The 24,602-nt window shown below is 43.8% G+C and overlaps 2 protein-coding genes across 2 annotated transcripts; one reads left to right on the forward strand and one right to left on the reverse strand.

The window, feature by feature from the left end:
• The first annotated feature begins 2,592 nt into the window (after positions 1–2,592).
• LOC104274879 (coiled-coil domain-containing protein 37-like) lies at positions 2,593–13,073 on the forward strand. The gene is made up of 14 exons (XM_009870638.1): positions 2,593–2,671; positions 3,043–3,149; positions 4,101–4,293; positions 4,913–4,980; positions 5,629–5,792; positions 6,390–6,470; positions 7,045–7,226; positions 7,305–7,374; positions 8,187–8,235; positions 8,783–8,922; positions 9,717–9,843; positions 10,279–10,481; positions 11,948–12,038; positions 12,960–13,073. Exons 1-14 carry the CDS (start codon positions 2,593–2,595, stop codon positions 13,071–13,073), a joined length of 1,668 nt encoding a protein of 555 aa, XP_009868940.1.
• A 2,539-nt stretch (positions 13,074–15,612) lies between these two features.
• On the reverse strand, positions 15,613–24,315 carry LOC104268252 (zinc finger protein ZXDC-like; the record flags this gene model as incomplete). Its single annotated transcript, XM_009870639.1, has 9 exons — positions 15,613–15,913; positions 17,032–17,133; positions 18,323–18,495; positions 20,213–20,297; positions 21,006–21,691; positions 22,222–22,392; positions 23,332–23,462; positions 23,576–23,654; positions 24,150–24,315. Coding segments are annotated over 9 exons (1,680 nt in total), but the record flags the coding sequence as incomplete, so codon positions are not given.
• Positions 24,316–24,602: the final 287 nt, after the last annotated feature.

Raw genomic sequence — 24,602 nt, forward strand, 5'->3', positions numbered from 1 at the left:
GGCTGCCCCGCTCCCGTTTGCTCTGAGCTTAGAACCTGGAGCGGAGTCCCAGCGAGCAGGACGAGCCTTCTCTGCAAGCGATGGCTTCATTTAACTCCTCCGAGTGTACCGGGCCGACACTCCCCGCGGGCTGGGGGCGCACGGCGGGTAGATTCTGCGGTGGTAGGGAGCTTTAGCGGGGCTAGGGAGGTTCTCCCGCTCTGCCCTGCCCTGGTGAGACCACACCTGGAATGCTGTGTCCAGTTTGGGGCTCCCCAGTTCCAGAGAGACAGGGACCTACTGCAGAGAGTCCAAGGGAGAGCTACGAGGGTGATCAAGGGACTGAACATCTCTGCTGTGAAGAGAGACTGAGAGACCTGGGGCTGTTCAGCCTTGCAACGAGACGGCTGAGAGGGGATTTATTAACGTAGAGAAATGTCTGAGGGGTGGGTGTGAAGAGGAAGGAGACAATCTCTTCTCAGTGGTGCCCAGCAATAGAACAAGGAATAACGGGTTTAAGTTAGAACATAGGAAGTTCCACCTCAACATGAGGAGAAATTTCTTTCCTGTGCAGGTGACAGAGTCCTGGCACAGGCTGCCCAGAGAGGTTGTGGAGTTTCCTTCTCTGGAGACTTTCAAAACCTGCCTGGATGTGTTCCTGTGTGACCTGCTTTAGGGCATCCTGCTCTGGCAGAGGGGTTGGACTAGATGATCTCTAGAGGTCCCTTCCAACACTGAACATTCTATGATTCTATGATTTTTTTTGAGCTGTCTGCATGTTTACGTTGGCTTTTTTTTTTTTTTTAACACACAGCAAATGGGTGCTGGGGAAAAGCACTGAATAAATGTCCTGGTAAATTAAAACCATGAATGCCCTATATGTTGATTCACATACTACTGGCAATTGGTATGTAGCTACTGCAACATAAAAATGTCAGAGACAGCGAAATATATGCCAAATGATTCCAGCAACAAAGCAATTTTTAATTTGCATTATTGAGCTTAATAATTATAATTAGCACAAGTAGGGCTTCTGTAGCTTTTGGTGTTATTTCCAAAGCGATGTGCAAACAATCTGTTAAAAAAACCAACAACCTGAAACAAAAATATCTTTATAAAAGGAATATTTATAAGTTAGTCTTAGAAACAGATTCCTATACTTTGCTAAAATTATATTCTAAAGCACTTTTTATCTCAGAGATATGCCAGTATCCTCTGCCTAGCCCTGCTTTTCAGGCCCATTCCCTGTAGCAGGAATTTAAATTAAGCACCTGAACGAGAAGATTTTTATGAGAAGGGTTTTACACGGCAGAAATCAAGTTGTGCACTAAGAGGGCTGAACACTCAGGTGTTTGCTGCAACTGCTCTGCATATTTCACAAAGTGTATTCAGCTGAACACTGCTGGCATTTGATGGCCTTCCTACCCCTGCCCTGATGGGGTTTTCTCCAAAACTCACACCATTGCAAGGGCTATGTTGTTCCAGGACATAGATGAGAAAAACATCCCATTAAGTTACGCAAAGTTCAGAGAGACGTGAAAATCTAAGCAACAAGTCAAGAAGGCTCTTTGGAAAAGGTACTTCACAATCTAAAAAGGAGAGAGAAGACATTTGGGATACATTCAAACAGCCTAAATTTTACAACAGCCTCTGTGTCTCATCAACAGCGCAAGTTTGACGCCTCCAAAGAATAAGGCACTAACTGAGCAGCTGCAGAAACACAGCCAATAGGAAATACAAAGCACCAAGGATGTACATGGAAATTAGGCCAGATGAGCTTAGCTCAAAATACGTAAAAACTGGAGGCTGTTCAGAGTTAAAAATGGTGCTCTAAAATAGCCTTTAAACTAGTGCAAGCGGAAGAGGATATTTTCTGCTGCGCCTTAGACCAGTGCAGATGAAGACTGGTCCCAGCAGCAGAACTGCATCAATTGATGACTACCTCGCTGGGCCCAGCTTGCTGCCTTTGTTGATTATGGGATAACTTTAACAATGGTCTATCTGTTCTTTGTAAGTGAGATCACTACAATTATGCCTTTTCCCCTAGGACCCACAGCAAAACTTATAAAAAGCAACTGGATTCAGAGAAGCAAAAACTAACCTTCACCAGTTTGCCAGCCGAAAATGGAACACTTCGGAGTTGCCTGCAGCATGTCTGGGCTGTCCAACAATCGTTCGGCCTTTACTTTACCGCCAATTACTGGTAAGAGCTTTAGGGAATAAAAATGCCGCTTGTGAACCAGTGATAGGAGGATGGAAAACTATGGGTGTGGATCCGAACTGAAGATGTGGGTGGAACAGGAGGCAAGGGACTCGAGTTGCCTGTCTTCAAACTGTTTTGTCTTCACTTTCCCATCAGCCTGTGTATAAGGAGGACTGTGTTTTACGCAGCTTCCATATAAGCCAGGGATGAATATCTCTTTTTGGGGGTCGGAAGACAGATATTTTCCAGTTTACTGAAGCCATTTGTTAATTCCTACAGACACAAAAGGCTCAGTGGTTAAGACCCAGAAATCCCCTAGGCCCATCACTGCTGCAAAAGCTACTGCATCAGTTACTTGCAGGACCCAGGTGATTGATTTGTTTATGATTTCTCTTGGGCCAGGGTCAAGCATGTCATCTGCACATACAGAGTCAACATTCCACAGTCTTTCTTCCAAACTCAGAATGGAAACCCTGCTTGTGGTGTCAGGTAAGGTCATGATGCTCTAGCAGCTTTTCCTTGTTAGGTCAAAGGAGAGGCCTGTATTCAGACTATTCTGCCCACGATTGAATGAGATGGGTAAAATAGTTCCAGACTTACAAAAATCCCTGGATGAAATCCTGAGCTGATCAGCAGATACGGTCAAGTGGCATAAACAATACAGTTATATCATAGACTTCTTGCAAGCCCTTTCCAGCTCCCCATACTCCATTCAGGATTGGTAGACATCTGCAGCTGTGTGCACAGCTGCCCACCCTTCAGGTGGAAATCAGAGTCCCTTTGCACTGAATCCTGATACTCTGCCTTAAGTCTTCTACATTGTCACCTATTTAGATTTGGGTTTGATTTTCTTTTTTCAGAAAGCCCAGAAGAAGATGAAGAAAACCCAATGAAGAATCCGTTTACAGTTCTTCCAGATATCGATATTTTCTCACTGAGGGACAAGGAAAGAAAAAAGGCTAAGGCGGTACGTACACATGCTTTAAGCCAATGGATATACAAGCAGTTCACTAGTGCAGGCAAGCAACCAACACCAGACCAGAAAGCTGGGTCTCAGGAATGTCTTTTTCTTATTTCTGCAGTGGACTTTCCTTAGGGCATGCAATCCAAAGGGGGTGGGAAGTCATGGAGAGATTGTCACATCTCCAAGAGGTCTGACTATTGCCCATGGTTGAGGAAGTCAGGCAGTAGTGGGGAAGCAAGAGGTCTTGGCTGTTTCTAAATCACAAAGGGAGGGTTTCAGACAAACTTAAGCAAGCTTCCTCACTGCAAATTGATGACTGATACAGTCTGGTTTTCTCTTGGGTTAAAGGTAACTGTATAAGTATGAGGAAGGGCTTAGGAAGAAGTGGACTAAGGATGTCTGCTGAGTGATGTCCTCAGTTTAACCCAGACTGCAATAAATTACACTGCAGCCCATGTGAAAGCACTGAGTATGAACAACCTTTTACCCTCCAGAAAGCTCTGGAATGGGTTTGAATAGATCCTCTCAACCTAAACTGGAAGGTTTATATGCCTTTATGAAGGTTGGACGGAGTCAGTATTGAGTGTGGGCCATCCAGTTGTTTCCTTTTAATAGGGGACTTGAAAGACGAATCTCTGAAAATTTCCATTCTCTCCCAGGAATAATCCAGGAAGGAGAAATGAGGACACTGGGTAGGTACACACTGGTACGGCTGGTGACTGGATGCAGCATACAAATCAACAAACTAATGAGAACAGATGCTAAGAAATTAAGTGTTTCAGTTGCCTCAAGAGAGAATATCATTGGGATTAGTCAGATAAACCAGGCAAACATGCATCAGCAGGATATCAGTAGCAAGCAAATTTCTAGACTGTGAATAACTACTTATGTCTTTAAAAACCACAGCGAACAAAGCACATGATCAAACTGTCCATGTGAACTGGCTTCTCGTAGGAACGTGAAAGGATGAAAACCATGAAAATCCATGAGAAAATGACTTATTCCACTAAAATAAAAGCAAAGCAGAAAGGGCTCAGGAAAGCTCTGCAAGAGGAGGAGGAAGAGGAGGCCAGAAAACAGGCAACAAATGAAGAGAGACTGAAAACTTATCAGGAGAGTCTTTTACGGGAGGCAGGCATTAAAAAAGGTAGGGGACAGTTACTGCCTTCGTAGTGGTGCTGCTCAGCTGGTAACAGCCTAAAGCAGAAATCGAAGAGGCGATGGGAGTAGCAGTTAGCTCTAGCTGACTTCGGGGTTGCAGACACGATAGTTATATGATGTGTCTCGCCAGCCTCCGTGTGGCTGGGCCTTCTCCATCTCATGCATTTACATACAGAACATGTCACCCCCACGGCGGAGCCTGGGTTCCACCATCCCCTGCGGCCTTCACAGTAGCTGGGTGCTCTCAGAATCATCTGGGTGTCAGCTGCTAGTTTGCAGAACCTTGTGTCATGGAGACCTTCTACTAAGTTGGATTTTAGTGGATGTGGGTCTAAATTTTCTGCCTCTGACATTAGGAGTAGCTTTGCAATTAATGCCTAGAGGACACTGACCTTTGTAAGGACCTCATTCTCCACTCCATTCTACCTGGTTTCACCCCATGAAAGCCCATATGAAACCAAACCTAAACAAGGTCAAAAGTATAATAAAATAATCAGTATTGCTGACTCCAGCACCAACCATGCCACGCAGCCTACATATTCACTGTGGTTTGCCTTGGCCATATTTTCCCCTCTAGTCTGATCAACTTTCTGTCCTAATTTCAGATCACCCATTAAAAAAGGAAACCTTCCAGGAGTATGTAAATGGCCTAAGAGAGATATTTCGACTTGAGGTACTTGGCTTTAAGAATTTTATTTTCTGTTCATTTAATTATTCTTCCTGGCATTGTCTTGTTTTGGTTTTCCCCCCACCGAGATCCATTGCCTAGAGCTAAGAAGCCACATCAGACCTCATGAACTGACTGTCTGAGTCCTGTGCTAGAGTCCCTCACAGTCTGTAGCCCAGACAGGAAAGAAAAGAACGTAAGTCACTCGCGCCACCCAGTAGCAGCCACACAACTGTTTCATTTGTGACATGCATAGATATACTGACCTTTTGGCTCCTGCTGTCCTATACATAAATTATAGCCGGGAGCTATTCTGAGCTCAAAACCAGGAGCCATGCTGGAGTATCGTCATTATTCACCTCTGTTACTGTGCTATAACGCATCTGAATCAATCTTTGTCAGCCAGAAGTTAATGCAGTGCCAGGACTTCTGGATTCTGTGTTTGATTTCACTGCTTATTTGCTGTATTACTTCTGAAATATCTTCTGGCTTCTACGTACCTAGTTTGCACAGGTACACATACCTTGGCTTGAAATCCTGACCCTCTCCACCCACAATTCTAAAGTAGTAAGGTAACCGAGAACAAAGCTAAGCCAACACAACTTTAAAATCAACCAGCTGGTGCGACTGTGTTGCCTTTTGGGTTGGTTTCAGTATGCCATGGCAGTACAGCAAGATAAGATGCAAACGCTGGAGAACATAGTGAAGAACGAGGAAAGAAACCTGGAAAAGGCTAAACACAGCCTGGAGAAGGATGCTGCCATGTTCGATGAGTTCCTGAAGGAGAACCTGAAAATCTCTGTTCAAGCTCTGGAAAGGTAATGGAAGCTGAGGGAACCAGGGGTGTGCTCTGGACGTGGAGGAGGTCTTTTGCTTGACCTCCCTGCCAGGTTTTGGCTAGCAAATACTCTATGTCTGAGCTTGCCTAGACTCACAGTCCTGGTGGCACTTTCTCCCCACACATTCAGTGAAAGCCAAGAGGAAGGGGAACAACAGCTGGGGAATCCCCTCATTGCAGAAGCCCTTGATTTGGCTGCAGCAGGGAACCTGCTGTTGACCCCACCACTTCCATTCTTCTCAAAACACACTGGTGGGAGGAAGGTGCTTCCACCCAACCCCTCACAGCAGAACAGTCCAAGGGAAGCAGGCTGAGCACTTTGGCCCATTACAGGTATCACAAGGGCAGAGCAGCAATTGAGCTCAGCAGCAGTCAGACTAGGGAGGCCTCAACCTGGGAGCGTTGCCGGGACCCCACACTCTCATTGCCAAGACAAGCAGGGCCTTCAGGAGCCAAGCATCATCTGGGATACATCTAAGAGAGATTTTTAGCACCCCCTCCCATCTTTTTCTTTGTTTTATATGCACCTCGACTCACAACCCACTCACTGCTAAATCATTTTGTGCATTCTTCCCAGTGCTGAAAAAGAAACCGCAGAAGAAAGAAAAATAACAAGGGAAATCCAGGCAATCAATTCCAAAATAGAGTACTTCGAAAGGTGACGTTTGCATGCTATTCCTGCCTAGCCTTTAACAGCCCCCACAGCACTATACCCTTACAGGGCTTGGGGAGAAAGGGAATCGGGGAAAAAAAGATTTCTAAAACTGTTCAGATGCTGTCTTTGTTTCTCACCTAGTTTTTTTTTGGTATTTAAAAAAAAAGGATAAATGTTCCAAACCCAAAATTAAATGCTTAGTCTCAGATTAAAAATCAAACAGAACTAAGTAATGCATTTTAATGGTGACCTGGGGAAAGATGAAAAAAAAAATAATTCTAATTCCTATTATGAGTTGAGTTGGCATAATTTCTTATTCATTTTCAAGTAAAAATTCCCAAATTAGCAAACTCAGTGCCATAGCAAGGGTCTGGCCACAGAGATGTGACAAGACAACTTCTACATGAGGAACCACAGACAGCACGCAGGACGGGTTCCCATTTGTTTCTGTGTGTCCATAAAGACATGTGCCCCCTTGTCCCTTCTCTGGGTGAAGCTGAATGTCAAGACTTAGAAAGAACCTGTTCAAACAGGGCTTTGCTCCCTGCTAACTAACTGTCTGCTTCTCTCCACCCAGTGATATAACCAGGCTCAGGAACACTCTGAAGGAGTACAAGACGTACAGGGACTTCCTCTATGAACTATCTCCCAAAGAGTGGCAGGAGGAACATAGAAAAAAACACACAAAGAAAAAGGGTTTGAAAACAGAATCCAAAGCTAAGGAAGAGAGTCCCTCACCTCCCACCACTGCAGAGCAGGGTGAGTGCCAGGGTAGAGCTGCCCACTCCTCACTGGGACGGCCCCACGCTCTAAGGGCACATCTCTCCTTGTCTCCAGGACGAGGCCTGACAGCCAGGACAGACACTGCCAGCCCCGGTACCGTGGAGTCTCCAGCAGTAAGAAAACCGTAAGTATGAGGCAATGCAAACAACAGGCTGAAGTAGTGCAGAGAGCCCTCAGCTGACCGGGAGCCAGTACAGAGGAAACCTACTCCTCACCTCTGCTGTGAGCATGTGGAGAGCTGGGTCTTATTGGAACAAATCAACATCAAGAGAAGGTGATGAGCAGGCTCTGCTGCCAGCATCAGCCAGGCCCCCCTTGCCTTGCTCTTCTAGCTCTTGTGCCAGCTTGTCCCTGCGGCTAAGCAGGGGAGAAAGAGGCCGCACTGCTGGTTAATGGCAGTAGGCTGTGCAGAGGAGGAAGCACTCAACAACCATCTCCCAGGGCAGCTGAAAACTCTAAACTCCTATGTTGGCTCCAGCATGTTGTTCAGGAGCAGCCCCACGTCCCACACGGAGCACAAGGCTTTTACTACACTTGCTGTGCTGCTGCCTAAGCCTTTATAATAAGGTTCGTACCTCTGTCTTCTCATTGCCCAAGAGCCAAATCCTCCCCCTCGAGTTTAATGGCGTTTGGATCAACGCCCTCAGTTCAGGCTCATGCGTCGTGTCGTGACGCTGCTGGCAGCAGAGCTCAGAGCAGCTCAAAGGCATCACGCTTGTGGCCAGACACAGCTCCCACACTACATGTTTGTGTGATCCCTGGCTCCCTGACCCCCAAGCAGCCCATAGCCACGGGGGACTGAACGTGTGAAATGTGCAAGGGACTGGTCAGGAGCAAACAGGAACAGCAAATAACAACAGTGTTCATAATTCACTAACAAGACCTCCTTTGAGTTATCGTTTCTCTAAGGGCTTGATACACAAAATGGTTTTTCAGAAGTTCACTGGAGGATGCAGAAAGCGAAACCTGCTCGGACGAAGATGAGGTCAGAAGTCTCGTGTTGAAGTATTTACACTTTCCGTTTGTCCTGCGTCATTTATTGATGTTACTAATTTCTCTCACCTTCTAACCATTCATTACGGTGTTGAGGAGTTACTGTAGCCACTAATTATAAATGTATGTTTATACATTCATAAATGTTCATGTTTTAGCAGCACGTATCACAAATACCTTAGTTTGACTTTTCTCTTCCACTTTCTAAAAACCTACCATCATCTCAAAGCGTGCCATCCCCAGTGAGACATAACATCATATAATGGGAGATTTTTTAAATTAGTGAAGTCGTTGGTTTATGTCTGAAATGGAAGTCTTCCCCACCACTTTTTATTCACCGAAATGCACCTTGGTTTGGGGATGAGCTACTGAGGTAGCGTAAAGCTACGCACATAGCGGGAAAGGGGAAGACATTTGTATGTGAAAAGTCATGGACCTCTCTACGTGGGAGGGCTGGTGCAGATCAGCCTCCACGTAGTTCAATGCAAAAAAAAGCTAAAGGAGGACAAAATCTCATTGCATGCATTTTTCCACTCCAGGAGCCTGAGTTGTATTTTACTGATCCTCAACAACTGCTGTCCGTTTTCACAAAGATGGAGGAAGAGATTGTGTCCTCCTTCCAGAATTCCCCAGGTATCAGCAGAATTTTGGACGAGGTCAACACTACACATGAAAGCATGTAAGTGTGATCCTGCAGGTGGTGGGAAGGGGTCCCTGCACCCCAGCTTTCAAACGTAAGTGACCCCCTCTTCCTCCCCCGGCACCTCGCCATCAGGCTCCGTGCTGCAGAGCAGGTGTAGTGCTGTTCACACAGCCACAACAGAGAGTCTCTTTCTCACACCTTACAGCCCAGCTACAGCAAATCCAACTCACCACCTTGTGAGCTCCTAGGAAAGTGTCCCATCTACAAAATTTAGCAGATAGGACTTGAGCTTGGGACTAGTTCCTTAGTCCTCAAGGCACTGGCTGCAGCACATTTAGCATCTTGGAGTGGACGTAAACTAGAAGTATCGTGTAGTTCTCATAAAGAAAGATCAAAGGAAGAAAAAAGGCACGTCCTGGAGTGATCCAGACCAGCACTCTTCTGACTCAGTGCAAACCCTTCCTAGAGGAATCTAGCAGGGAACCCCAGAGTAATTGCAATATAGTATTTCAATGGCAGGTAAACACATGTATTTCCATTTAAAGTGTAGCTTATTCCCTCCTGAAAGCTTTTAACCTACTCCCTGCATCGACTTATTAAAAAATACCGAATGTTTAGCTATGCTACTTCTCCCTCCTCCACATCAGCACAGTAACTTTTTACTCCAGGAAAATCCCCAGTCCCCTCTGCTCTCAGAGCTGTGGGTGCAAGTTCCCCAGAAACGCGCGGAGTGTTACCTCCATCTGCCGGCCGCAGGCGGGACGGTCCCAGGCTGGGAAGCAGCAGAGGAGTCACGTATTTCGAAATACCTACTTTCTCTTCTGGCCTAGGGAGAAGAAGGCAGCAGAGCTGAAACAGCAGGTAGCCGCCCTCAAATCCTCCACCGCCGAGAAAGAAGAGAGAGTAGCAGATCTCAAAGCTTGCATCTTTCACGCTAGACAATATGGAGATGAGCAGGTACATCCTGAGATCAAGACAAGGCGGGGGTCGGCATGTGTCTAAATGGTTGCTCTCTATCAGCCCTATCCATCGCAGGCAAAAAACCCGGCGGTGGGTTGCACTGGGGAGGGATCAGCACTGTTTCCCAGTAATGGAGCTGTAGCAAGGGCAGGTTTGGGGCACTGCTAAGGCAGCAGAGTGGGGCAAGTGTGTTTGCTCCCTGCAGCACGGCTTAGACACAGTCTGTCCACAGCAAAGCTAGGAAGAAGAGACTGACAGAAGGATGGCTCAGTACAGCCCTCTCCCCCGACACTGGTGCTAAGCAAACCACTAAACAAGCAATTGAGTTTTGTGGAGGGGATTAAAGCGTAACAATTGCCTTTGTCTTTGGAGGGATGCTGTGGTTCTGTTGGTCAGAACTCAGCTGTGCCTCTCGCCATGTCTCATCTCTAGAACAAAATGCTTGCAAGCCTGGAAAAGAAGGTGCTGGAAGTCTATCGTGAGTGCACAGGAGAAAATGAGACAAATCTGTCAACTGAGCAGATGCTGATGGTGATAGAAATCCATGTCTACGATATGCTGGACACCCTGGAGACAATCCCACCAGCAAAGATGAAACAGGTTATGAAAGCCAAAGAAAAGGAGCGGAGGATAAGGTAAGACAAGACTCTCTTCTGGAAATGGGGTCTATTTTTAAATGTTGACAGCCAAAAGCAAAGCTACTGAAAGAGCCAAATTTCTCAGATCGACCCAGGAAACTGTAAGAGCAATCTGAAAGCCTGTGTAACCAATCCATCCCAGTTTACTTCTGTAAAGGTTTCACATTCGTAGTACTTGCATCTCACAACCAGTGAGCAGCAGCCCACGGCTACATTAGAAAAGACCTAGAAGCTAAGAAAACACCAGCCAAACCAAAACAAACAAAACCAGATTCAATTATAAGATGACAATTTGCCGTAACAATATTTAAACCAATTAAATAGAAAATTACTCCTCTGTAGTTAATTAACACACTTAACGTCTGACATGTCCTGTTATTTTGTCAGGTACATACTTGCATTTGTCAGCAATGCCAGCTGTCAATTGTTTCTTCTACAGAACTCTTAAGTTTAATTTGTATTATTAAATTAAATAGTAGTGAATTAACACAATAAGTTTAGGTTCCAAGAGGAGACACATTCCTTTTGTCTCCATTACACACAAATAGCGAAGGTGTAACTGTACAGCTGGTTGCACATGGCCATCCTCATCTGAATCAGATCCAGCAAAGAAAAAGACAATAAAAATAGAAGTGTGAGGATCTAAAGCCAGACAGTGACATCTCCCTCCCGCTTATTCTCTTTTCTCTGTATCTTTCTTCACCTGTGTAGCAGAAAGAGTATGATGCTTCTTCCTGATGTTCCATGAGGAGTTTTGCCTTCTTAACTTACAAAAGAAGACAGACACACATTTATTCTACTCTAGGAACGGAGAATTTAGGAAGCAACCTGACCCCTCGAATAAAAAGCAAAACCAACCAACTAAAAACAAACCTTCAAAGGGCATTTAAAATTTTCCTGAAGATCACAAAGTTAGGAATTCATTTCCTATCCACCACAGTGTTCTGCAGCTTGAGCCCACTATGGTCACATTGGGAACCAGAGCCACTTAACAGCATCAGCCTCCACAATGCCCATTTAGGCAAAGCGTAGCTCCACGGACCCTCCTACTCACACCTGTACGCTACACACCTGGTCACACTGGTGAGAACTTAAGACACAATTAAGCATCGCTCAGCCACAAAGGTGGCGAGCATCCTGCTCAACTGTAGAGCATCAGTCACCTGCGGAACGTGGTGCAGAACACGTCTCTAACCAAGAACAACTGTCTGACATCTCACCATGCTTGACGTGCTTTTTCCACTCATCTCTCCAGGAATAGCAGGGTCAACTGCAGCAAGTGCTCCCCTCTTACCGCCTTCACAGCAACAAACTCCAGCCTCGGCTATACCCAAACCCCTGTGCTCTGGTGGTCTTATGCTGTTAGATGCAAGATGTAGGGTCAGATGCTGACACTATGTGTCAAAAGCATATTCAGTGTAGCTGCACACCGCATTTAACCCTTTATTTACTGCTTTCAAAAGGCTCAGAGAGGAAAAGCTGAGACAACAGAAGCAGCAGCAGGAGGAAAGAGCACAAAGAGCCCTGGAAAGATCACAGGCACCAATAATAAAGGTAAGTGACACAATCCATACACACCTTGCCTCAACAGCCTGCTCCGGAGGAGCTGGGGCTACTCAAAACATCGAGCATTTAAAGGAAGAGTGTTATCAGGGGCCTCCATAGCTAGGTGGGGATGGCACCCACGCTCAGGTGTAGTCCAATTTACAGGACTGATGTCATTTAAGCAACTGCTGGGAAGCCAATCACACTGCGAGTTACTCCAGGTCAGTGCCCTCCTGTCATCCTTCTCCCATCCTCCTGTCTTGACCACGTGGCTCCCTCCATTACTTGCCAATTTTCTCTAGTAAGCTCATTTCAATGAAAAAAGCATGAAAATCAGCAAATGAGGAATGAGACAGCAGCAAGGCCCTAGATCACCTCAGCCATACCATGAAACCATAGCTTTTTTGGCATGTTCTGCATCACGCCCACCTGAGCTTTGGCCCCTCAGGAGGCAGAGTGTGGAGCTCCCGCTGCGTGCTCCACAGGCGAACGTGGCAGTGAGGACCTCCCAGTTCTCAGCCACACACCAAGCTGGAGACAGCACAATTGAGAACAGGGACCCCAAGTCCCTGCCCCCTTACCCAAGATAAACTGAGAGGTTCTCCAGGTTCCCTCAGATATTTCTTTGGACTTCCAAATTCCCTTCCTCTTGAGATAGTACCAGTAAGGTTTTAGGTAGAAACCAGTTGCCGGTGCAATAGTCTGTTGTAGAAGCTGAAGCATGAGCACATACACAACCTTCAGGGGCTTGACACTCATTTTCTAATTAAAAAAACACATTTAACAGACACCCTGCCTAGAAAACGGACATCAAGGGGCAATGGCTCCTGGCAGCAGGAGAGCCTGGCAGCAGAAAGCAGCTTTAGCTGTGAGGTTCAGACATGCTACTCCAGCACAGCACCGATGCACGTGCCTCTTCTCCCTCTGCAGAGCGGAAGGAGGCTGATGTTTCATTCCTGTCCACCTGCCAGGAAGGAGAAGAAAAAGCACAGCCAAGAACAAATGGATGAGGAGAAGGAAGAAGAATTATATTATTTCACTTGACAGCACAGGCCTAACCACAGCACATTGTGCTGATGCTGCTCTAGAAAAAGTTTTTCACAGATCTACATTCCAGCAAGTCTTTGCTCAGTTGATCAACTTCACAGTCCTATGAAATTCCCTTCTCCTACCCTAAGATCCCAGGGGAAGCTGCTGTGTCAGACAACCCCTTTTTCCCCACTCTGTTGATCTTTTGTCCAAGAAAATAAATTCTCTCATTTTGCTTCTAAGGCTCCTGCTGGCAACAATGCTTTTGTCATTCACTTTTTGTTGCAAATAGTGCTATGCCCACAAAGCTGACTCGGGAGACCTATCACGGTCCTGGGTAGCAATCTTTGTTACAGGACAACTAAGCCAGACACCTGCCAGACATTTATTACAATCACAAATGTGTGGAAGGACCATAAAAAACAACGGTTATGCTTCACTCCAAATGATGAGCTTCATTACAGACTCCATCCCACTGCTGCTCAGAAGACAGAAGCAAAGGAAAAATGCCAGCTCTGCAGAAGTCAAGCTGCTAGCAATTAGTTTTATGTCAGATGCATCCACACAAAGAACAATACCCAGCGACAAACTCACCATAAAAAAAAGCTTTATTAACCCTTTTGCACCAGCAGTTCTTCAGATATCCATTGCCAGCAATGGAGTTCAAGCTAAGTGATCCAACTGTCGGCCCCAAGAGGTTAGCACTTTACATTCACTTACAAAGCTGAGTGAGGTACATTTTCAGAAGTAGAAAGATTTGGTTGCAAGTCCTATAAAAAGATGGAGTGTTCCTTGGCCATTTTAATAGATTAAGAACTGGTATGGTCCTTGAGAACAGAATAATGCAGGCATTGGTAGCTTGAGGTGTCTCAGCTTCCAGGGAGCCCATGGTGACCACAGAAGCAAGACCCTAGTGGTCCCTTCAGCAGGGTTACTCCTCAACCTTTCTACCTCTCAGGAGTGGACTTTGTGCTGCAGTCACGGCCATCAAGCAGAAGATGTCATCAACCAATTAGTTTGGTTTGGAAATCCAACCTGAGAAGGTTATGAGATTCCCTGGATATAAGCTGTAAACGCAGGATCACAGGAACAGAGAGACCTCAATGCTCAGTTAAGCTAGAGAGAAAAATAAAACCGATTCAACCAGAGGATATAATACTGCCCACAAATCAGGACCTGAAGTTGAATGTAACCTTCATGCTTTTTTTGTTTTGACTTCCCAAGTCTTCAACCAAAAAAAAGCATTTGTCTAGACACATACATAGTTCAAAAGGCACAAGAAGTAAAAGCATTTCTGAATGACCTCATATGAATTCAACATCAGTATAACTGTAAAATAAATAAATATGTGCAAGATTAGAAAGATCACAACGTTCTCCTGCATGACATATCTTATTTTGTAAAAAAAAAAAATACACATACGTGCATACACACACACCTCATTGAGAATAAAAAACAGTACATACACCCTTTTATCAAACTCCTATACATAACTTTATAGGCATTCAGTACATCACCATAAGAAACATTTAAATTACTACCTTAAAATGGAACCAAAGGGTTTTGGTTTTTTTTCCCTATACAACCTTATACTTACTTAGGTGTCTGCAGTCCAGGTAAGTACAGTACACACAACCTCTCCCTCCACCCCCAAGAGAAACTGCAGGTTTTCAGTGGGGCAAATCTTCCTAGATAACAATTCTTTTCCTCTCATAAAATACTCTGACAATTGTATATTCTGTAAACCAGACGGAAGCTCCATGTGCATGTGACACTCTGGGATATCAAAAAAGAAAAAGTGTGAACAGTGTTCCATTATATAAAAAAAACCCAACACGTAAAAAGCCAAACAAAAAAACCCAGCACAAAATAAAAAGGTAGTGGCCAGTTTACAGGTAACTTGGCAGCAATTTATAGATGAGATAAAATCAAGGTGCTTAAATTTACGTGGCGGTCAACATTCCTCCCAAAAAAGGGAACACAAAAGACAAAATAAATCTCTCTCAGATACTGTTGGACTCTTAGCTAATCACTTACAGTGAGTACAGTTCTATTGCAGTTTTCTTTTTCAAGTTTTGCTGGAAGAATTCAGCAAAGTATTTGGGATGCAGGAGCAAGGAAAGGGAGAAACTCAACATGAGCTACAAACTGATTCACAGCTAAGTTAACATTTAGAATCTAGCTTTCTAAAACAAAGATTTTCGAGCATCTCACTTTCATGGCATAGGACATAAATTTTGTTTCATGTGACATTTTATTCCAGTTTTCTGCCAAAACACAGGGGCCAAAACAATCCTTTTTTGTCTAAAACACTAAAATTTGCATTTTAGCTCTTAATTCCTTGATGTCACTGGCTCCAGCAGGAAACCAATGGACTTAAAAGTTTTAATTGTTGTAGGCAGCATTATAAATTTGTACTTGTTAGCTGTAGAATACTTGCTTTCCTGTGAAAACAGTAAATATTACCTCAGTTTGAAGTTTAATACAGTACTTCTCTGTGAAACAACACTGTACAGCAGTCTGCCCTGGTCTCTCCAACCACCAGGCAGACAGGGTATCTTACACAGGCACATCAAGTGGGATTTACTTTTTTTTTTTTTTTTTAAGAAAATCTGTCAGCTGCAACTGTCATTAGCAAATTGCAAAGAGTGCAACCATAATCCAGGACTCCTAGTTTTCGTATTTTCCTTGGAAAAAGACCCACACGGTTATCTCGGTCTGACAAGACATGGTTGCCCGATTTGTTTTCAAGTAACTGTTCTTAACAGTCATTCCAGATCCTGTAAGTTTATTGTGCTTCCAGTGAACTGAGAGTTATCAGAGCCTGCATCATCTTCGGTGGAATTGTGTGGTTCCTGTTAAAGCAAACAGAGAGCATCAAGAGTTCAGTGCTTGCACCTCCAGATGCTTTTAACGCTGATCAGTAAGATTACCTTGATGTTCATCCAACACCAGAGAAGTGCTCTGAACGGTTCAGAGGAAACCCAAAACTTTCCTACTTTGGGGACCCACTCAGACAGTGCTGCCACAGTTTTTCTTTGGAACAGTTCAGATGAGCATTGCTAACAGAGATAAATTTTAAATCAGACTCTTTGCTTTTCTTCATTAACTCTTTACCGTAGGCAATGATCCTAGTACTCTCCTTGTATTTCTACGTTTATCACAGGTGAGGTGCCCCTCTCAACTACAAAAGCTTTATGTTCTATCCAGGAGAAACACACATGGTACAAACAACTGCACCGCAGAGTTTAGCAAAACCTGAGTCCCACGTGGTGAAGCAGAAAATGTGATTTATGTACCTATTAGTCATTCATTGCTGCTCAGCTCTCAGCTGCTCCTACTCATGAACATACAGTTTACCAGAACAGCAGATAACAAAACGTTTGCTCAAGAAGCTGTATGAAGCCTTCTGCATTCAACAACACTGACACTCAGTACTTAACAAGGGCAAACAGTGAAACCAAAGGCTGTAGCAGCGAGCAGGCTTTTTAATCTAACTGCCATTCCCACGAAGAGGGGGTTACAGAGCGTCTGTCCGTGTTAGAGGCCGGCCCAGCCCTAACCCATGACACACATAGACACTGTTCCGAAATCCAGGCTCAAGATTTTATTTTCCACTTCCCACCCTTCCTGTAGCCTGTTACTTACCACTTCTGATCCTCTTTCTTGACTCACTTAACTGCAGGATGGGATTAGGAATACAAGGATTCAGTAATAAATGGGTAATGTTTAGTTATTCATTACTCCATAACAGAGGAAGAAAAACAACCACCTATGCTGTGTCAAAGGTTGGTAATATATACACAAGATAAATCCTGCATCGCAGCTCTCTGCTCACTACTTTTTGTAAGTGAAATTAAACTCCCAGTGGAAACTCAGGTATTTTCACTAGGCACAACCCCAGCACGTTCACAGTAAACTGTCTTCGCTTTCAAGCTAGGCAATAAAACCCAAGGGTGCTGAAATGCCGTACCTGCAGTATGTGAACAGGTAAATCCACCGTAAGCTGAGAATGTGACGAGGAGGACTGAGAGCTCAGCTGAAAGGGCAAATCTCCCTCTCCCGGGGAATCATCCTGTGAATGCAGAAACATGATGCAATTACAAGACCCCCAAGCATCTCAGCAGAACTTCACTCAGCCTCCCAATCTCAAAATAAAGCTACTGCACTGTGCTAGTAAGGCCGAGATCCACAGAGATGTGAAAAGCTAACTAAGACTGAAATCTGAACCTAGCTCAGCATACAACCTGTTATCCTTCCTAATCAACTCAGAAAACTGGCAAGACCTGAAAAGGAAGGAATGGTTCATCTTCCAGCCAACGCAACACTCAGAAGTATGCAACGAGTTTCATCATGTTGTGTGAAGCTGATACTTAACATAAAAGTTACAAACATTCACATCCATCAGAAAATGAGACAGATGGAGAACTCTGCCCATACCTTCCTCCATACCATATGCCAGTAGGAATAAAGTAGAAGGAACTTACCCTCTTCTCTGGATACTAGAGAGATATATACCTGGTCAAAAACATATTACCCACTGTGCTCTACTAACAGCCAGCCCACATAGATTACTAGATATTTTTAGGAAAAAAAACCCTTAAGCTTTATTTCAATAGTTTAGAGAAATAAGAGTTTGGCCTGAAACTTCATTTTGCAGAAATCTTTTCATGTCAGTCTCATTTACCTTGTAAATGAGAGAGAGGTGGAGTAATGGCAAGATTCGGGGGGTTGTCAACAAAGAAGGCAACTAGAGGAAGAAGTCCCGTGCACCCCCTAAGTTAACGCATGCTAGTAATCCTTTCCTTCTGCAAGACTAATTACCCTATACTTTGGGACAGGAATAGAGCATCTGTTTTGCTGTTCTCATAACTGCCTGTCCAAACAAGGACGTTCTTAAGCCCTTGAAGGATCAGAACTCTCACATGCAAAATGGAAGTTTGCTAAAACTTAGTTCCACCACAGCATCTCCTGCATCAAGTGTATCCAGCCTAAGAAGCTGAACAGGATATTCTCTATAGTAAGAGTGCTCCTATTTTCCAAGCTGAACTGAGTATTAGTACTAAACCAAATAAAAACATCTTATCCATTTCCACAACGCATCTATTTGGGCCCCCAGCAGTTGTATGATTGAACCAGCTCTGTTTTCAGGCACTTCTAAATCTCAGATTAGCACCTGAGTTCAGAGATAGTCACGTTCTTCCAAAAACACACCAGTTTGGGTAAAAGAGAAGAGAGACGTGTTTTAACTCATCAGCCCTTACCTGGAGAAGCTGAATTTGCACATACTGGGCTCCAGTGGCAGGGTCCCTTATTGTCAGCTCTCCGTTCGGTAGAACTATGTTGCCACCCAGTCGACTGCCAGGAGTGGATGATGAGAAGTTGGTAGGGCTTACTTTACCACCTTTGCTTTTCCTCTGACCAGAGCCAGAGGCCCCTAAAATAAAGCAATTTTAGTGCTTAGATAGTCAGAAGCAATTTGCCAAAGTTTCCTGCTACTATTTTCCATTTTTATGCAGTTATTTACACTACACAGCAAATGCCTGGAACCGTGCAATATAATCAAGCACCATGTGATAACTGCTAAAAGGCCAGACCGAAATCCAATGACGAACTCCAACGGCTGACTGAGCATCTTTTTGCATGGATGCCATTAAAACCACATCAGTCTGCTAAGCTTAGGGCTCATCCCTGTGGCAGCACAGAAATACTGATGTATCTGTGGAGCTATGGAAAGGAACTGGGAGGTGGGATTGCATTTTCTGGTTTTAATTTTGCAACTCATTTCCTGAGAAGTCATGTACGTCATTTTTCTAAAGTGTAAAAAGAGTGTAGTGAAGCTCGCCTATTTGCAGAAAGATTCAAGTACTGTGAGGTAGAACAGGCTACACAAGCACAACTATCACAACCTTAAGTATTTTTCAGTTTAAAACAAGACAAACCAGCAGCATCTATTGCAAGCTGAAAACCAAAAACCCAATCAAAATGAATGCAAAGACATAATCCTTTCAGTTGTTCCAGGGTTTTAGTTTGTTTTTCAAAATTACAGTAAATAAAAGGCTGTTTTTAAACACCAAACTTCCCTCTACAGTGCTCATTCATTCAGCCTAGTTAAGCCAGTTAGAAATACAAGACTCTACACGACTTTCAGAAGCACACAGTAGCATTAAGGTAAAGAGAGTCTTGAGTAGGAATAGAAACAGGAATTTTCTGATGTCAGTTTTAGAAGACATGCAGATTAAGTGCAATCATCTTTTAAAAACGATGTCCAAAAGACACATTTGATGACACACGCACCTGTTGGATAATACAGGCACACTTAGAATCATCTCTGTAAAGCAGTTATCCTTCAGAACTGGTCTCTTAACTCAGTTTAAAAATTATCATCCTGATTTTCAGAGGTGGAAGGTCTGAGAGCCAGCGAGAACAAACTTATATATATATATATATAAAAATAAATGTATACGAATATGATATTCCACTCCAGCCCCGAGTGCAGACACAACTCAAAAGGCCTGCGCTCGTGCAGGTCTCGTGAGCCACGGACCACCGACCAAGTAACGGTGTGCACTTCGCATCAGAAAGCCTGGAGTCAAACTACAGTTTAAGAGAAAAGGGATACATCTGAAATCATGTTCTAAACCTCATCCTGCACAAGACCTGTCTAAAAAGCTAAAATTTAAGGGAAAGGTTTTGAGTATTTTTAGATAACTAAGAAATAAATTCCTTAACACTGCAGACACACTGTTACCAAGTGAAACACAGAAGTAAAACAAATCCAGAACATGTTTTCATTGTCTGAACCAAGTAAAAGAGAACCCACTAGGTAAGACCAAAAGCATAAACAACAGAAAGAAAAGTGACCTTAATTATTTTTCTGTTTGTTTTAATAAGAAAATAAAAAGCAGATGAAGAGATGGATAGTGTCTTGTTAACAATCGAGAAACATATGGTGCAGATATCTTTGTAAACTTACTGTGAATTTTATACTCCACAGAATGCAATTATCCCAAGGAACAGATGGTATACCACATGCATAATTATTTTAACTAGCAACAAACCAGATAGGACATTTCAAATAGTCAGATACCTGCTCCCATTTCACTGACAAAACACCTAAACAACTGTATTTAGTAAATTTAACAGCTTCTCACCTGTGCTGCTCCCATTCCCTTTTTGTTTCCTTTTCTTGGCTAACTGAATGGCTCTGTAGTCTGTTCTTGCAGACCCACTGCTCTCCTATTAAAAAAAAAAACAAACAAAAACAAAGGTCAAGATACACAAAGTTTTTTGAATGCAGGAACAAACCAAGACAATGAACAAAAACTACTAAGTTCTCAGTTGCAGTTAACTTTCACACTGTAAACACTCAATTCTAGTTTCCCATGCTCTTCTGATTAGTTTCAATAAATTCCCTTTATGTACCTAATATCTAGAGTTCAACAAAAAAAAGAAGTTAGCTCCACATTTTTAAGTGTTTGGATTTTAACAAACATTTACTTTGGAATGTAAATAAAAAGTTAAGCCTGCAGTAACAAAGTAAACCAGAAAGGGAAGAGTACTTAAAAAGGGAATGAGGACTGAGATGAAAATATTTCAGTTATTCTCCCAGCCCAAACTTTCTCTGGAACAAAACGCACAACTATTCTTGTAAATTCCATTTCATACTCAGGCAGAGGGCAGCTTGTTTTTTTTAATCCCTCATTTTGAACTCTCTCCACCAGAATGTCAGTATTTCTTAAAAGAACTTGGCACCACACTGAATCTACTTCTGACAACATGCTCTTCAAAGTTATGTTCTACATCCCCCATCAAAGAAAGCCAAAATGCATTATCTGCAAAATCTTGAGCGGAAGGTCTCCCTGTAAGGTATAAGTAGCAATGAATAGCCTCAATGCCAGGGTGCCTCAGTCATCTAGGGGTAAAAGGAATACAGTTACTGCATACCAAAACCGAGCTGCTGGTCACTGTGCCAAGATCCATTTCTTTCTGTGCGCTGTAGCTCCCTGGAGGGTTGGAGAAGACAAACTGTGTCACTACTTTGCTGCCCTCTTGTTGACCAACAACGTCCGAGCTAGGAAGCACATTCCGTTCGACTTTCGTTGGTGTTAGTAACTCAGGCACGTTGGTACCACCAAGGCTACTAGAAGGAGTCAAAGTGGCTGTGTCAATTGTTAAGTTATTGCTGGACGTCAAACCGTGCACGTCTTGACTGGAATTCCTCACCGAAAGAGACGCCAGCGAACCCAAGGCTTCTGCATTGACAGTCTGTACATCATCCAAATTTAAAGTGCTTTGCTGTAGAACTGTTGCACTGGTTCCCAGCAAGAGTGAACTGTCCAGGCTCTGCGGCATATCGCTGCTTGCTACCAGTATCAAGGGATCGACTGCCTGGCTTAAAGAGCTGTTACTGACAGGCAGGTTGCCTCCGAGCGTTGAGCTCACTGAAGCAACATCAATCGTGACAATTCCAGAGTTCACGAGCGCCATGTCTGTTGCAATTCCAGAATTGTTACTAGACACATTGGAGAACAGGGAAACGAGGTCTATGCTGCTGAGATCGCTCTGTCCTGGACTAGTGAGCTCACTGCTGGGTGTGAGGGAGCTGGTTGCTTCGAGCTGAGTTAGGAGATCTGGAAGAGAAGGCGTTGGTTAAAAGACAGACCTTCCATCAGACAACGGGGAGGAAAAACACAATGATCACAGGAGGAAGTTTAAAACTCTAGATTCTCATCCTACTAAAACACTTCCCAATTTCCCTGAAAGCAGATTTAACTTTGAGTAAGTTTGCTCCTTACTGAGAAATCTCAGTCACAAAGGCACTTGCCAGAATATAATACTAGGGCCAGTTAGCTTGTAGAGGCGTGGGGGGAAAAAAGTGCTTCCAGTCCTTGCTCATATTTTACAGATTGCATTAGAGGACAAGGTCTACTTAATTCAAAACAGCTGAAATTTTTCAGTTTCACACAGGTCAGCTCGTCTCACTTTCTGACGCTGAGTTATAGGTCCCCCTGAAAATATTAAGGGCCAAAACCCAACTCCAGTGTCAATGAAGATTCTGCCATTCGTATGGATTCGCATTCAACATCAGCAAGTACACCTTTTCCTTAGTAAAACATTCAAATTTCTCATTGTACCCTATAGTTTGAAACAAATACTCTACCTGGGCTGAAGTTATGCTGTTTGACCATGTGTGTCTTCATACTGTGTTTGGAAGTGAACAATTTATTACAGCTCGATATAGGGCAACGAGTCTTTAATGAGTCCACATCCTGAAGATGTTTTTTGGAATGAATATACAGACTACTTCGCGCTGAAAATTTTGCACAACAGCCTGCAAGAAGATATACAAGGCTTTAAAGTTTCATCTAATTTCAATTTGATGTTGTATTTAATATCTCAACAAAACAAATCAGAGCAGCTCTGTAAAACTCTATTTGCTATTCTGCAGCGCCTGTGCATACATTCAAAGGAATTGGAAGAAAGCGCAATATAGTTTACATCAAGGAAGTCTCAGTGGGTAGGATAATTCAATAACCTGTTCCTGACACCAAGTAACTCTTAAATCGTTCAGCCTAATGCACAGCCTTCCCCTGCTATGGTATCTTAAATGCAAACTCCTCATGATGACTGCTGGCAAAACCATTAAAAGGAGTCATCAGAATCACCAAGTAGAGCTGCTTTACTTTACGAAGCCGAATACTCCAGATCAGTCCTTAAATCTGTGTTCCCAAAGTCCCACTGAAGTGATGGAGGCAGAGCTCAGAAACCCACAGAGCATCTGTGAGGCTCCTGTACAACCAGAACAGAGACCACTCACACAGCCACCCACCCACCATCCCACAGCAGAGACTACCACAGCACAAACACCAAACACTCGAGATGACACATCACAACAGCAAAACATGGCCTTGAAGGCGCTGGACAGAACCGCTATGCATGACTTCTGATGAATCAACTTGAAAAAGCTGAGCTACAGAAACTGAATGCCAGAAGTAGGGTTTTCCGGAATGAAGTAGCCCTGTTCATCACAAAGAAATTAAAACATCAAGCTGCAGCACAAACCGTTGTTTTCTCCACAATCCATAAATTTGAGAATGACCACTCAATGGAGTTACAATGTCTTCTGTTTAGTTTTACCTCTTCAAGCTCTGTTAGAAGACCCACTCTAAATTGTTCCAAGCCTGTAATAAACTTGTGTTTGGGGAAAAGGCAATCTTTAGGCAATATACACATCGATTACCAGTTAACATAGACAGCAGCTGAACAATACCTTCTACTGGACACTCAAATGGTTTTGTCCCAAGGTGAGTTATACTGTGGCCTTTCAAGTGTTCTGCTCTTGTGAAGGACTTCCCACAGCCTTCTACCGGGCACATAAATCTCCTATCATCTTCGTGTTTCCTACAAGGGAAGGAAATTGCCATTGGCACGATTAAATCCACGCTGCTTAAGTACTGCCAGAAAAACAAACACACAAACATCAAGTGACTTAGGACATAATCAGAAAAGGCTACCTTTTATGTCTCAGCAGCTTGGACATACTGGTGAAAGACCAGCCACAACCTTCGAAGTCGCAGATAAAAGGCCTTTCACCTTAAGAAAAGAAAAGCTGCGTTAATAATCCATTCTGGTTTGTTTTTGAAACACTAAAAGGCTAGATTTCAGCTTAGCAGTGGTCCTTGCAAGTCAGGAGCATTTGCTTGAGTTGAAACTTAGCTTCTTGCTTTTCCAAACTCTAGCAGATAAGCTTCAAACATTCTGAGTTTTTTCAGGCATTTGTTTTGACCAAGATTAGAATTTATACCACATTACACCATGCTTTGAATGTCTGTGAACTTGGGAATAGAGCTGGGATAGTTCTGAACAGAATTCCCATGCCAAAAGCCAAAGCTTTTTCTGTCCATAGCAACTTCACATTTAGCAAGTGCATTTAGCAGACTCCTACCCCAGAGTAGGCCAAGAATCAAACAACTCCAAATAACTCATGTCACCTCTTCTGCCTTCATGACCTCCAGTTTTTACAGTGAACTGAACCCTCCACACTATCTTCTGTGTGCTTCCCCACGCACAAGCCACCCTCAGGAATACCTGTATGACTCCTCATGTGGATTTTCAGTCGGCAGGCTTTGTCGTACTGCTTGTTACAGCCAGGGAATGAACAGGAGAACTGCTCTTGCTCTCTGAAGTGGGCTCGATTATGGGAGAATAACGCACTCACTGTGATAAATGTTCTCTCGCAGCCTGGGGAGCGAAGGGAAACAGCACATCAGCTGGATACAAATGTGAATTGGGAAAACTGCATTCTTTTCTCTCCCCCAGCTTTTACTGAGGGGCCTTCACAATCCTTTTTCCAGGATATTACATCCTAGCATACACATGGAAAAATCAAACAGTGCAATAACACGCTACATCGGTCCCAGTGACTACGATTATTTAGCCAAGGCGGGAATCCAAGCCCGTTTTTAGGGCATCGTCCCTACGCTGAAGGCTCGGGCGGTGGCTCAATGCGTTCCACAGGGCCAGCACGGAGCCCCGCCGGGC

The sequence above is a fragment of the Apaloderma vittatum genome, unplaced genomic scaffold (genome assembly GCF_000703405.1).
Source record: "Apaloderma vittatum isolate BGI_N311 unplaced genomic scaffold, ASM70340v1 scaffold33915, whole genome shotgun sequence".
NCBI classification, from domain to species: Eukaryota; Metazoa; Chordata; class Aves; order Trogoniformes; family Trogonidae; genus Apaloderma; species Apaloderma vittatum.

Bases quoted from the DNA above. Each gene is read 5' to 3' on its own strand.
- LOC104274879 (XM_009870638.1), top strand. From the start codon at position 2,593: ATGTCATCTGCACATACAGAGTCAACATTCCACAGTCTTTCTTCCAAA. The intron at 2,672-3,042 runs GTAAGGTCATGA...TTCTTTTTTCAG, and splicing joins AACCCTGCTTGTGGTGTCAG to AAAGCCCAGAAGAAGATGAA. The intron at 3,150-4,100 runs GTACGTACACAT...GGCTTCTCGTAG, and splicing joins AAAGAAAAAAGGCTAAGGCG to GAACGTGAAAGGATGAAAAC.